Source organism: Haematobia irritans, chromosome 3, assembly GCF_050003625.1.
Source record: "Haematobia irritans isolate KBUSLIRL chromosome 3, ASM5000362v1, whole genome shotgun sequence".
NCBI classification, from domain to species: Eukaryota; Metazoa; Arthropoda; class Insecta; order Diptera; family Muscidae; genus Haematobia; species Haematobia irritans.
Window position 1 is genome coordinate 209,911,034 of NC_134399.1, and position 15,669 is coordinate 209,926,702.

The 15,669-nt window shown below is 36.1% G+C and overlaps 1 protein-coding gene across 1 annotated transcript in view; it reads right to left on the reverse strand.

Annotated features, from left to right (window-relative positions):
- PAPLA1 (Phosphatidic Acid Phospholipase A1) overlaps positions 1 to 15,669 on the reverse strand; it is a 187,975-nt gene that overhangs the window by 3,742 nt on the left and 168,564 nt on the right. The window contains exons 2-8 of the mRNA XM_075302533.1: positions 10,033 to 10,510; positions 5,970 to 9,954; positions 2,731 to 2,851; positions 2,300 to 2,625; positions 2,087 to 2,237; positions 1,389 to 2,012; positions 971 to 1,317 (exon numbers count right to left, since the gene is read on the reverse strand). Coding sequence (XP_075158648.1) covers positions 971 to 1,317; positions 1,389 to 2,012; positions 2,087 to 2,237; positions 2,300 to 2,625; positions 2,731 to 2,851; positions 5,970 to 9,954; positions 10,033 to 10,510 — 6,032 coding nt within the window. The remainder of the gene's footprint in view (positions 1 to 970; positions 1,318 to 1,388; positions 2,013 to 2,086; positions 2,238 to 2,299; positions 2,626 to 2,730; positions 2,852 to 5,969; positions 9,955 to 10,032; positions 10,511 to 15,669) is intronic.

Below are 15,669 nucleotides of genomic sequence, written 5' to 3' on the forward strand. Positions count from 1 at the left end.
GTCAGTTACAATCACATCAATCACAGATGTATAGGAATCTGCCATAAAATCCTCATGAATCTTGTTCATGAGGATAACATTTTTACAAAATTTTCCACAGAAATAATATTTTGACAAAATTTTCTATAGAAATAAAATTTTGGAGAACATTTTCTATAGAAATAAAATTTTGACAAAATTTTCCATAGAAATAAAATTTTGACACAATAAGTTTGCTAAATAAAATTTAGCAAATTAAGATTTTTTTGTTTGGTAGTTTTGTGGTAAATTTTTGTACAAATTTTGGTTAATTCGAGTGGCAACGGGGAACACAAGTCATTACATATAGGTAGGAATCAGCCATAGAATCCTCATGAATCTTGTTCAGACCAGTCTGGTATGCTACCAGATCTAGAGGCTCTCTTTTGTAACAATGGATCTCTAGCACTAGAAGGCGAAGATCTACCCTTATATTTCTGGGTGGTGGTATGGGAGTAGCAATCAAATCTGGGATTGCCGAGATAGAGATATACAACGTACATATACCGTCTGTTGGTAGCTGTGCTCCAGGTTATAGCTCAAACCGTGGCCATTGTGTGATCATAACCGATTTGTGCTAGGAGGCTTTAATCCACCATGAAAATAGGCATGCCCACTAGAGAGGCATAGCTTTGGCAGATCAGATAGATGACTCCACATTTTGCACGGTGAACGGAGAGGCCCCGACTGATAAATGACGTACCCTGGCAACCCTTTATTTCACTGGGGTCCGATCACCTCCCCATAATTCTCATCATTGACCGACCCTTCGATTTCATAACCTCTGAACGACGGACGTTCATAAACCACAATACACAGTACTACCATTTGCCTTCAACAAAAATATATGGAAATCAGCCTTTCTTTCAAAATTAGCTTGTATATCGCTCGATATCATCAACCTATTTTGATCCTTTTGAAACACCCCCACCTTTCAGCAATAAAAACTTACCTTTTCAACTTCTTTCTCCATTAGCTCCTCGGTTTCTTTCTTATTTTTGGTCGATTGGCCAAATATATTCACACTGTCAAAAGTGATTTTGAATTTATCCAAAAATCGTTGCTTTATGTCGGTACTAACACGAGCCATAGTCTCTTTCAATTCCAAATGCATACGTTTACGACCCTTATGATGGGGTATAAGAACGGGTCGTACACCACTTAAATCAGGATTAACTAAAGCCTCAATACGATAGGCCACCGGATCATAGGGATGGAAGATATTATAGAAACCAGGACAAGTGGGAAGACGAAAATCTAGGCCCAATTTATCAATACCGCGTATGGTAACAAACATACCTTCACAAAAAATTAGGGGGGAAGAAAAGAACTATTAGTAGCCATTTGTATATTTTGGAGAATTCCATTACCTATGGGCGAACCCAAAGCGAAAAATTTTTTAGGTTGAAATTTCAATTGACCATATTTGATAAAAGGTTGGCCCGTTCCATCTGGACCCATGGTATAGCTAATTGGTGATGGTTCCATTTGCTGATTATTTTCTGTTTGATTTGAACCACCACTAGCTGTGGCTGTCGATGATGCGCTTGTTAAAAATTCTTGATCTGGATTTTCGAGATTCTTTTCTTCACTTTCCTTTATGGGCTGCTGATGACACAATAAATCAAATAGAATTAAAGAGCCCAAACTATGGCCAGCCAATGAAACACCTCCATTGAAATCTGGATGCCTTTGACGATATTTCATGTAGATATCATTCAATGACATTACAATTGTATTCGTAATTCTCTGGGCAAATGTGGGACTTGTATAGAATAGGATATCCAATAGAGTGTCATTGGTGAAATTCCTTAATTTGGGAATAGACTCCAAGGTAATCGATCGCAGTTTTTCATCAATACCCAATTCAATGGAATGTAAATGACTATGCCATGAAATCGGAAGAACTTCAACACGACCAACTAAACCCAAGTCGGCTGAATTTTTATAATGTGATAGAACCAATTGATGAGCTATAGCACGGAAATCCTCAACTAGGGGTGGGCAAAAACAAAAAGAAAAATATTAATAAAAAATCTTTGAATATATTCTGACTTAAATTTCTTACCAACTTCTTCAACAGATCTCATTTTTAAATCACAAGCCGAACCAATACCATGGACCATAAATAATAAATGGTCAACTTTTTGTGATTCTCCTTGGGCTATATTGAAATCTTCCAAATCACGTTTGACCACACGAGGCCTCGTGGTAGATTGCTATAATAGAGGATTAAAAATCATATCCTCACATCAGGGAAATAACAACAAAACAAACTTACTGAGGTTCCACCCCAAGCATCTGGATTCTGTTGATGTTGATAATGTACAATTACTGTGGGTCCATGGAATAGCACTTGTTCTCCCATACTCAAGAGTATGGTTTTATGCCATACTCCACTTTCGGCCGCTTGTTTATATTCAGCTTCCAATACATCGGCTGTACTCTCCTCATAAGGTATGTATTTCGAATCGACGGCTTTATAGAACCAAGAGCATCGTCTAACTTCAATTGGTTCACTTTCCCAATAGACACTGCGTTTAAGTCGTTCACCAATATTGACATCATAGCGACCCCCCTCAACGGCTACAACTTCGGGTTTGTCTTCTGCAAAAAGAAATGATAACGTGAAGTGGTAAAAATACAATCAAATTCATTTACATTTCAGTGCGAAAAATATATTAAAGTTTTTTTTTAGATTTCCAAACTTACCTCCTTCCATAATAAGACTTGTTTCCAATAGAGCCGAATCATAATGACTGAATGGTACCCACACTGGTTTGCCATCAACTGTACGTTTGTAGAACCAATGCTTCACAGCTGGTTTATAGGACTGCAAATAAAGGAAAATGTTAGACATTTGCGTCTGAAATATGGCTAAAACAAACGAGGACATTGGAGCCACTTTGGTGCAATGGTTAGCACAACCGCTTTGTATACAAACAGAGGGTTGTCAAAATTTTATTTCTATAGAAAATTTTGTCAAATGTTTGGTTGTATACAAAAATTTGTCAAAAATTTATTTCTATAGAAATTGTCAAAATTTTATATCTATAGAAAAATTTTGTCAAAATTTTATTTCTATAGAAATTTTTGTCAACATTTTATTTCTACAGAAAATTTTGTCAAAATTTTACTTCTACAGAAAATTTTGTCAAAATTTAATTTCTATAGAAATTTCTATAGAAAATCTTCTCTAAATTTTATTTCTGTAGAAAATGTTGTCAAAATTTTATTTCAATAGAAAATGTTGTCAAAATTTTATTTCAATAGAAAATTTTGTCAAAATTTTATTTCTATAGAAAATTTTGTCAAAATTTTATTTCTATAGAAAATTTTATCAAAATTTTACTTCTACAGAAAATTTTGTATAGAAATTTCTATAGAAAATCTTCTCTAAATTTTATTTCTGTAGAAAATGTTGTCAAAGTTTTATTTCAATAGAAAATGTTGTCAAAATTTTATTGCAATAGAAAATTTTGTCAAAATTTTATTTCTATAGAAAATTTTGTCAAAATTTTATTTCTATAGAAAATTTGATCAAAATTTTATTTCTATAGACATTTTTATACCCACCACCATAGAATGGTGACGGGGGTATAATAAGTTTGTCATTCCGTTTGTAACACATCGAATTATCGATTTTCGATTATATAAAGTATATATATTCTTGATCAGGGAGAAATTCTAAGACGATATAACGATGTCCGTCTGTCTGTTGTAATCACGCTACAGTCTTCAATAATGAAGCAATCGTGCTGAAATTTTGCACAAACTCGTCTTTTGTCTGCAGGCAGGTCAAGTTCGAAGATGTGCTATATCGGTCCAGGTTTTGATATAGTACCCATATAGACCGATCTCCCGATTTTACTTCTTGGGCTTATAGAAAGCGCAGCTTTTATTCAATTTATCTGAAATTGGAAATCTAGAGGTATTGTAGGACCACAAATACGTGTGCCAAAAATTGTGAGTATCGGTCCATTTTTTGGTATGGTCCCCATATAAAACGACCTCCTCATTAAGCTTAAGACCTCCTTCTATAAGCCCAAGACCCCAAATCGTCTTGGGCTTATAGAAACCGTAGTTTTTATCCAATTTGTCTGAAATTGGAAATCTAGAGGTATTTTAGGACCATAAAGAGGTGTGCCGAAAACGGTGTGTATCGGTCCATATTTTAGTATAGCCCCCATAAGAACGATCTCCCGATTTAACTCCTTGGGTTTCTAGAAACCGTAGTTTTTATCTGATTTGCCTGAAATTGTAAATATTCTGGTATTTTAGGCTCACAAAAACGTGTATCGGATTAAGTTTTTATCGGTCCATTTGGTAATGCCTCCATATAGACCGACTTCACTTCTTGAGGGTGTATAAGGCGCACTGATCATGAAAATTGCTTGAAACTCAATGTAAAATGTCCAGATTTTACTTCTACAGACTTAAGATTTCAAATCAAGACGTTATTTTATAATTTTCTTGCACACTTACAAGAGATGTTAACGAGTCCTCTAAAACTCAAACAAAAATGGTTCTTATAAATCCAGAATCTGATATAGTCCTCATAGGTGAAATCTTTAAATTTATTTTCGGGAAGTGTCCTCAAGTCATCAAGCCCTCCTGAAATTTCAAAGGAGACCCTAATATTTGGTTCATGGTGGTGGGTATTTAAGATTCGGCCCGGCCGAACTTAGTGCTCTATATACTTGTTTTCAAAAATCTATTTCTATAGAAAATTTTGTTAAGATTTTATTTTTAAAGACAATTTTGTCAAAATGTTATTTCTATAGAAAATTTTGTCAAAATTTTATTTCTATATAAAATTTTCTCAAAATTTTATTTCTATATCTTCTCAAAATTTTATTTCTATAGAATTTTTGTAAAAATTTTGTTTCTACAGAAAATTTTGGTAAGATTTTATTTTTAAAGAAAATTTGGTAAAAATTTTATTTCTATAAAAAAATTTGTCAAAATTATGTTTCTATAGAAAATTTTCTCAAAATTTTATTTCTATTGAAAATTTTCCCACAATTTTATTTCCATAGAAAATTTTAACAAAATTTTATTTCTATAGAAAATTTTGTCAAAATTTTATTTCTATAGAAAAATTTGTCAAAATTGTTTTTCTATAGAAACTTTTGTCAAAATTTTATTTCTATAGAAAAATTTGACAAAATTTTATTTCTATAGAAAAATGTCTCAAAATTTTGTTTCTATAGAAAAATTTGACAAAATTTTATTTCTATAGAAAATTTAGTCAAAATTTTATTTCTTTTTTCCATTCGTTTTGTTTTGTTATTGTTTGTTTCTTTCTTTAATCATTGTTGTTGTTTTTGATTTCAGCTTAAAACCATGCATTGACTAAACTACAAGTGTAGCTTAACCCTCTGTTGGTTAAGCTACACCTTTTTTCGAAAGGTTCAAGTGTGGTTCACCTTGGGTTTATTGAACTGCCTGAATTTATTCTGATTCTGATTGGTTGATAGTTTTGCTGCAATTAGAGGATGCTGATGAGGTAATTCCGAAACTTGCGTCCATCCAACCATCTTGCAGTCTATAGGGCTTTGCCCAAAATAAATTTGACAAACATTTTTTTCCTCTGTTGGTTAAGCTACATTTGTAGTTTAGTCAATGCATGGTTTTAAGCTGAAATCAAAAACAACAATAAAATTTTATTTCTATAGAAAATTTTGTGAAAATTGTATTTCAATAGAAAATTTTGTCAAAATTTAATTTCTATAGAAAATTTTGTTAAGATTTTATTTTTATAGAAAATTATCTCAAAGTTTTATTTCTATAGAAAATTTGTTTCAAAATTTTATTTCTATAAAAAATGTTGTCAAAATTGTATATCTATAGAAAATTTTCTGCTGTGTCCACTAATAAATTCCACTATAGTTTATATATGCTTAGTACACTATGATATTCTCAGAAGCTAATAGAATTCCAATACTAACCGTGCTAGCCACCGGAGATGACTTATCGCCCTGCAACAAATTAGCCATGCGTAATTCTTTTAAAACCTCCTCGGGTAATTCACCGTAATGTTTGGCAAAAGTGGAATCTTCTGCTACCGTATTTGATTCTTGAATGCGTTGTAATTCGTCCTTAACACCTGAGATATCCGAGGCGTTGAGTGCCGAGAATTCCGAACAGGCCGAAGATGAAGGTTCAACTAAATTTGAAACAGGTGTAAGACGTTGCTGTAAATTACGTATGGCCAAACCACTATGGACTAAATCGTAATTTAAATCACCCACGTGATAAGCGTCTTTGGGTGGAGGATTATTAAAGAAATTTTGTATACGTTGTTCCTCGTTAGATACTTGAGGATTAGTGTTTAGATTTTTCACAAGTGCTTGTGATTGTCCAGTGAAATTATCAAAAAACGATGATGTATTTGTTATGGGTTCCTGTTGACTAACATCAGAAGCTGATGTATGATTGAAAAAGTTGGGGAAATTGTTGACAGCTGGTTTTGGTGGTTGCTGTTGAACTTGATCCAAAGACTGAGGAATTTCTTGTTGTATTTGTGATTGTATAGGTTCCTCTGTGGCAATGGATTGTGGAGTTGTTGTTACAAAATTTTCAAACCCAATAGGAGGTGGCGGAACTTGATCCTGTAACTCTGAAGATGTATCCTCACGTTGAACGTTATTGTTTATATGTTGAGTTGATAACTGGGAAAACAAATCAGTTTTATGATTACCCGCTGGATAAGGTGTGGGAATGGATGTGGGAAGTTGTGTGGGATTTTCCAATTGCTTTGATTCCCCGAGATTTTCACTAGAAGCGATATTAAAAAAGTTTGTAGTTTCGGGTTGAGTAGGATTTGATAGAAAATTCTCAAATCCTATGGAGGAAGAATGATTCTGACTTGGATTAAAAACGGTTTGGTGTTGTTTTATTTCCTCAGAATTTTCTTTTATTGGTTCTGATAGGCTTTCGCTAGGAGCGGTAGTAAAAAAGTTTGTGGTTTCCGGTAAATTGTGATTAGGGTTTGGTAGAAAATTCTCAAATCCTATAGAAGAAGGGGGATCCTGATTTGAACTGAAATCGGTTTGGTGTTTCTTTATTTCCTCAGAACTCTCTTTCAGTGTGGATATAATGCCAATATTTGAGGGTAGTGCGGGAGCTATTGAGTTTTCCGGACTATTCTCAGATGGATAAGGGGTACTTGTGGCCGCTTGTGTGATATCCGATGCTAAAGCCGCTGCCTTTGTTTCAGTCGCTGTGGCAGCAAAGAAATTATTTGAATTTGTGGAAGAGTCTTGTTGTGATTTCGTTTCTTCTGCACCAGAGGTTGGGGTAAAGAATGATTGTTGTGGAGCTAGATTTTCGTTTGTAAAAGGAGGATTGAAGAATTGTTGTGGATTCTCAGTTCGAACAGTAGGTGCAGAGAAGAAATTCGAAGATCCTTCGTTGGTAGTTTGTTGCAGATTAAATGAATCCCCTGTCGTTGGCAGAGAAGCAAAGAAATTAAAATCTCCTGTTCCACTTGCAGCGGTGGAAGTAGCTGGGGTAAAGAAATTTGCTAAACTTGGCTGAGTGATGCTCGATTTGTTTGTTTCGGCCGTGGAGCCTCTACGATAGGGATTATTCTCTCCCAAAGTTTGCGGGGCTTTTGGTGGTGGTAAAGCCGCTGTGGAAGTGGTTTCACCTGCAATCGATGGTTCTGTGAGATTTAAATTTTGTATGGATTGTTCCAAAGGTTCAGTAGTAGTCTTAACTTCTTCTACAGCTTTCGTTGAAGGCTCGGTAAATAATTGTTGGGATTGTCCGGGATTGCTGAAAAAGTTTGTTGCTTGATTTTGAGCTTGTTCTGTAATTGATTCAATGGGCTTAAAGAAATAATCAGGGTTAACAGTTGCAGTCGTATCCTTATTAATATTCCCAGTGGAGACCTGATTTCCTTCAGATCCTTGATTTAAAAAGGGGTCAGTGGATTGGGTTTCCGCCTTAGAAACAGACGAATGCAATTCTGTATTGACTTCTTGTGGGTCCTTTATTTCAGGAATCGTCGCTGTACTTGAACTGATTTCTTGTGGAGGAACTCCACTTTGGGGTACATCAGTTTTCGGTAGATTCGATGCTATACTCTCTTCTGTTGACTTTTGATCCTGATCCAATGAGTTTGGAGCAAACAATGGAACACTTTGGGCTTCTGCACTTGGTACAAAAATATTTGCAACTGGTGTTAGAGAAGGTGGCCCAAAAGCTATTTGACCAAATTGAGATGTTGCCGCTTGCGATGATTGACTAAAATCATCAGTTTTCGGTAGATTCGATGCTATACTATCTTCTGCTTTCTTTTGATCTTGTTCAAATGAGTTTGGAGCAAACAAAGGGACACTTTGGGGTTCGACACTTGGTACAAAAATATTTGCAACTGGAGTTAGAGAAGGCTGCCCAAAAGCTATTTGACCAAATTGAGATGTTGCCGCTGGCGATGATTGATTAAAATTATTGGGGGTTGCACCATATGATGAAGGTGGAAAAGCTACGGGTGCAGCTCCAAACGCTGATAGATTTGGTGTTACCTGGACCGGAGCAGTTTCCTGAGCTGTTAAAGGATTTTTATATAGTTTGGTTCCTTTCTGTAGGCGATAAGATGAAGTTTGTCCACTTGGGGGAGGTAATACAGAGCCTCCGGCTGGTGGTGGATGATTTTGGGTTTGAATTTGAGTGGAATATTTTGTAGGATCAAATAATCCTACTTGAGCAGGTGGCGGAGTAGGAGTAACAGTTGGTGGTAATGATGAAGATTGGGTTACTGGTTGATTGCCAGTTGGAGGAAGAATCGAATTGGAATTGTTTGGCAAATATTTTGATGGATCGAAAAATCCTAATTGAGGAGGAGGAGGCGTGGGATTAACGGAAAGTGGAAGATTGGCATTAGGATTGTTTGAAGGATCAAATAATCCACCCTGTGGGGGATTTGTGGTGGCCCCTAGATCCACAGATTGTAATGGATTGAAAAATGTTATAGGTGTTTGGCCAACAGTCGTAGGATTTTGCGCATATATGCCAGGTTGTGATGGTGGCCGGCTACCGCTTACCGAGGGTGGTTTTACAGTAGGACCTGTTTCACTAAAGGAATTTGCTGGTCTAGAAGATGGTCTGGGCGGTCTATTGGGTTCAGATGTTTGGGAAGGCTGTTGATTGAAAGGATCAAATACCGCGGGTGCTACTGAGGGATTGAAAAAGTTTATTTGCCCAGAAGGAGGAGCGACAACAGATTGTGGCTCGGCTTGAGGATTGTAAAACGTTGCCGAAGAATTTGCTGGAAGATTTTCACTAGTAGCTGGAGGTGGTGGTGGATAATTCGCTTGTTGTTGTTCGCCTAAGGAAGTAAAATAATTTGCCGCCGGTGGTGGTGGTGGAGGTACTCCTTGATAATATCCTGATTGATGTTGTTGATCAAATGCAATACCAAAGTTCGAACCGTAAGATTGCTGCTGATCAAAATTATGAGGCGATTCCGGTGGTTTTATAGTTTGTGTTATAGAGCCAGCTGCGGATTGCACTAATCCGGTAATATTTTGTAAAACACCTGTGGGAGCAAGGTTGGTAATTTTCGAAAATAAACCACCTCCACTTTTTTTCTCTTCAGATTTTGGTTCTTCACTCAAATATTGGGATTGCGATGGTTGAGCATAAGAATCAATTGGCTGATAACCTACAGGATTATTGTCATAAGACAAAGGGGCACTGAGTGCTGGTGGCTGGAGAACTGTGCTAGTTGGCTGTTGTTGATCTGAAAGTCCTGGTATGGGAGCATAAAGTTTTTTCTTAGCTGAGAAACGGAAATTATTTTGGCCTCCTGCCGTTGGAGGAGGAATTGTTGGAGCAGTTGTAGGTGGTAGAGTGGAAACTTCGCTTGGACTATAAAATTTTGGAGGTTCTGCCGGGGGTAATTGCGGTTGTTCAGGAATAGAAGAGCTGGGGATGGCACAAAATTGAATAACATTTGGATTAATAAAAAAACGGATTATAAAAAATCATAATCTTTCATCTTACCTTCCTCCAGTAAAGAAATTATTTCCTGGCCCAGATGATAATGGTGGTGGAGCATAAAATGGCACGTTCTCAGTTGTAGATGTAGGATTTCCAAATTGGCTTGGTTGGCTAGGCTGATAATGTTGTTGTTGGTGTTGTTGTTGTGTATAAATCGGCTGGATATCTAATTGAGGCGTACTAAAATTTCCATTAGAATCTTGATCACCACTTGGTGTTGTCTCTCGACTGGATATGGCTGTTATACGTTTCGAAAATGTAGAAAATACATTGGAGGCCACCGATGGTAATGCTGAAAACGATGATGCCGCTTGACTTAATATCGAATCACTTGTATTCGGTTGATCCAAAAGGGGATTTGCATTTGCATCAGCACTCTCAGAAGTCACACTACTCTCCTCAGTGGAAGCATTCAAATTGATTTCATCAAGATTTTCTGTGTCTAAAGATGAGGAACCAACGGTTACCAGAGATTTGTGTTCTGAAATTAAAGTAAAATCAAAGATGTCAAAATGACAAATTGAAATGGGAACTATGAAAGTAGGTTTTCGAAAATATGTAAACATTTGACAAATGAGGCAATGGTCACTAGGATTTATATCCATCCATGTGTGATAACTTCCAACCATACACAATTCGAAATTGTATCTATTTTTTCGTTGTGGCTTGATTTGTTTGGTGGAACCCTTAGTAAAGGTGTGCAATTCGTTAGGTTAACAAATGTGAAAAGATTTCTCGTGATGTGAGTCGAGTGACAACATTTCAGGAATTTTTCGGGTAAGATTCGAGATTTTTTATAATTGCGAATAGGCTTCTCGTGAGTCGGGTAGCAAAAATTCAGCCATTTTTGGGGGTAAGGCAAAGGTTTTCTAATATTTGAAAATCCCGCTTGTTTGTAATATAAGCGATATCCGTAGGAAATGCATACTACATCGATCCTTACAGTCATCGTTCCTACACCGGAACCGGGGTCGACGCAAAAAATCCCACACCCTGTCTCAAACCCCATTCTCTGGCTTTTTGCGTCCTGGTAAAAGTCTGCAGGCCAGTCTGCACAAAATTCTTCTCCTAGAACCAGTGAAATACACGTGGCAATTCAAGCGCGGAGGTCTGGCGTCTTTATTTGTCACCACTCGCGCCATAACAGGTTGGCTCATAAGTACCCGGTCTGACACATAGATGGTGTCGCTAGTATTAAATGCATATTATTTTTATATAGTACCAACCTTCATATGATTCGTGTCAAATTTGACGTCTGTCAGTCAATTAGTTTGTGAGATAGAGCGTCTTTTGTGAAGCAACTTTTATTATTGTGAAAAAAATGGAAAAAAAGGAATTTCATCTTTTGATAAAAATCATGTTTTCTGAAGGGAAAAAATACGGTGGAAGCAAAAACTTGACTTGATAATGAGTATCCGGACTCTGCCCCAGGGAAATCAACAATAATTGATTGGTATGCAAAATTCAAGCGTGGTGAAATGAGGAAGGTGAACGCAGTGGACGCCCGAAAGAGGTGGTTACCGACGAAAACATAAAAAAAATCCACAAAATGATTTTGAATGACCGTAAAATGAAGTTGATCGAGATAGCAGAGGCCTTAAAGATATCAAAGGAACGTGTTGGTCATATCATTCGTCAATATTTGGATATGCGGAAGCTCTGTGCAAAATGGGTGCCGCGCGAGTTCACATTTGACAAAAAACAACAACGTGTTGATGATTCTGAGCGGTGTTTGCAGCTGTTAACTCGTAATACACCCGAGTTTTTCCGTCGATATGTGACAATGGATGAAACATGGCTCCGACAGTCGGCTGAGTGGACAGCAACCGGTGAACCGTCTCCGAAGCGTGGAAAGACTCAAACGTCCGCTGGCAAAATAATGGCCTCTTTTTTTTGGGATGCGCATGGAATAATTTTTATAGATTATCTTGAGAAGGGAAAAACCATCAACAGTGACTATTATATGGCGTTATTGGAGCGTTTCAAGGTCAAAATCGCGGCAAAACGGCCCCATATGAAGAAGAAACAAGTAAGTAAAGTCTAAAGTCGGGCGGAGCCGACTATATTATACCCTTCACCACTATGTAGACAAACATTTGTGTTACCATCTCAACTATTTAAAATTTGCTGGGAGCTATATAAAAGTTTGCATTTCCAGATACAAATACTTTTAATGGAAACAATTTTTTGTACTTCTACAAAAATTCTAGAATTAAAATTTAAATCGGCTAACGCCCTAGGATGAAACACAATGTTAGTAAAAAATATGGGAAATATGAAGCGAGAGAAATTTTAATGCAATTGTACAAAAGAGATTTATGATTTTTCAGGCGATACATATGTTATCGAGATACAGGACAATTAGAGTAATATTTATTATTTTTGCTACTCAGCAGTGGCGATTTTACAAGGATATTGGTTAGATCTCGCCAAGATATGTGGTCAAGTGTGGGTTGTGATATATTATTTGGTCTAGTCGGGCGACTTGGAGCCTTATTTAAAACTCATCCTTTCTGTGGAAATGTTGGCATTGCAGTGTGTAGGATATGGCTATGATATGGGGAAATCATCACAGAAATTTGTGTACACCCTCACAAAAAATCGCTTCTGTAACATATAGTCCCAAACGTATTTTGCTTCAAGCATATAAATTTTTGGGTATTGCCCAAACATTTATATGTTTGATCTCTTCCAATATATAATATGTTTGAAAGCATATTGGTCTAAACAATATATGTTTGGGTAGTCTAAGTTCCAAACATTTTGTATTTTTGCATCCAAATTCAATAATGTTGTCTTCCAAAAAACAATATGTTATTATGTGAACATATAATATGTTTGGAAGCATTTTGCACCCAAAAATATTATATGCTTAAAAAAAATTCTCCCAAACAATATTGTGCTCAAAATTTTATTTATTTATGTATATATTTACAATCACAATGAATTATGAAAATAAACAGGTAATATAGGTGCTAACAACATAGGATTTCGACCTGAATGCTCAAAATTTTGTTTCTGCCTAATTGTATATTCCCCCACATCTTTCTCACTTCCACGAGATTTTTTAGTTCTTAGCACCTTTTTCTGTAATACAAACATTGTAGAAGAAATTATTCAATTTTATGATTTTTTTTATTTTAATTTTACCTTTTGCCGGACGGGGATTCGAATAGCGGACCACACAGTTTGTAAGGATCAAAGAAGTAGCTGATCAATTGCCCAAGGAAAAATAAAATGTTAATTTTGTAATAACAAGCAACAACCACCAACTTAATTCAATATCGCTCCCTGTTAAATAGCGCTCCAAGCTACTAAACACATATATGTTTATAGGCTATTTCTAAATTAATATATGTTTGCATCCAAGCATATTATATTTACAAACATTTTATGTCCCAAACATAATATGTTCTAACATATTAACATATATGTCCCAAACATGTTATGCTAGTTTATGAACATTATATGCTTGCACTCAAAAATATTGTGTTTAAAAATTTGTCTTCCAAACATATAATGTTTATAGCCAAACATATGAAAAACAGTCTTTTTCATCCGTGTAGAGTGTGAGAATTTTGGCCATATTTGTATTCTCTGAGGAAACTATCCAGTCAATTGGAGGAAAATCCCATTGAAAATGGGTCTAAAATATGAAACAGCCTACCATATTTCCCCAACTCTGGTGTACGTATATATGGGAGCTATATACTAGAGGTCTGCACAATTCCATTTGTAAATGCAGAGTACACGTGTACTTGCTAAATGAGTACATCTATTTGAGAGAATCGCAAAACTATTGGTACACATTTTGATGAACACCAAAAGCCACGAGTAACTTCTTGTTGCTACTCTGATGTCTTCACTACCAACAAACACATATTCCTCTTTCTCTCTTATTGAAGTGTACTCAGAGTGATCACGTCGAGTATGTTGCGAAAACAAAACTTCATAGAGTACTCCATGTACCACGTTCAGTTTCAGAAATACAAAAAAAAGTTACTCTCAATAATATATGTTTTGGTTTGTTATAAAGAACGGCAAACGTTAAGGTAAGTGTGTGACATACATAAATATATTAAATATGTGACATACATGCATATCTATGATTAATAATAATGGAAAGTTTTGCTTCGCACATAACTGAGAAATACTTGTGGCACCACGTGAAGGGAAGAGAATCCATGTTGTACTTTTTCTCAAGTACTTACATTTTTATTGTTCCTTTTTTTCGGAACACATATTGTTTCGGATAAGTACTTGGTGGTATTTGACAAGTAAGTGTTCTCTTCACTTCACTACTTGCGCTCTGAGAGAAAGACAGTGTATGTACTATATTCGACAGCGAATTGCATACATGTAGTGAAAAGTTATTCGATGCAGACCTCTACTATATACAATCTGAACCAATTTTGACTAAATTTGACATGCATAGTTAGAATAATACTTCTGCCATCTATGCGAAATTTCACGTAAATGGGAGTATAACTTTGGCCCCCCTGGTCATATGAGTGCAAATCGGACGGGAGATATATGGGAGCCATATCTAAATCTGAACCGATTTCAACCAAATTTGCCACAATTACCTATACTACTACACGTACTCCTTATGCGAAATTTGAAGCAAATCACGAAAAAACCCTGGATTTTGAGGCCATATAAGTTCAAATCGAACGAAATATATATATGGGAGCTATATCTAAATCTGAATCGATTTTGACCATATTTGGCACATACAATAGTATCATTAAAAGTGCCGCTTGTGCAAAATTTTAAGTAAGTCAGGGAGCAAAACTCTGGCTTTTGAGACCATATAAGTCCAAATCGGGCGAAAGATATATATGTGAGCTATATCTAAATCTGAACCGATTTTAACAAAATTTGACACACTTACAGATACTATTAAACGTACCCCTTGTGCAAAATTTCAAGCAAATCACGGTAAAACTCTGGCTTTTGTGGCCATATAAGTTCAAATCGGACGAAAGATATATATGGGAGCTATATCTAAATTTGAACCGATTTCAATCAAATTTACCAAGCATTGGTAGAATGTCAATTCTACCCTCACTGCAAGATTTCACGAAGATCGGTAGTAAACATTGGCCTCTGTGGTCATATGAGTCTAAATCGGACGAAAGATATATATGGGAGCTATATCTAAATCTGAACCGATTTGGCTGATATTTTGCAACATTTTCGATATTCATAAAATATTTGGATGTACGGTATTTCAAGAAAATCGGTTGATAAACACGCTAACTATGACCACATCGGGGAGAAATATATATGGCAGCTATATCTAAATCTGAACCGATTTTTTCCAAAACCAATAGCGATTGTCTCTGTCCCAAGAAACGGCCCTATGCCAAATTTGAGGACGATCGGACTTAAATTGCGAGCTGTACTTTGTGCACAAAATTACATATACAGACAGAAGGACGGACGGACAGACAGACAGACAGACGGACATAGCTAAATCGACTCAGAATTTAATTCTAAGCCGATCGGTATACTAAAAGATGAGTCTATGACCACTATTTCTTGGCGTTACATACAAATGCACAAACTTATTATACCCTGTACCACAGTAGTGGTGAAGGGTATAAAAAGTGTTGTTCCACCAAGACCACGCACCGT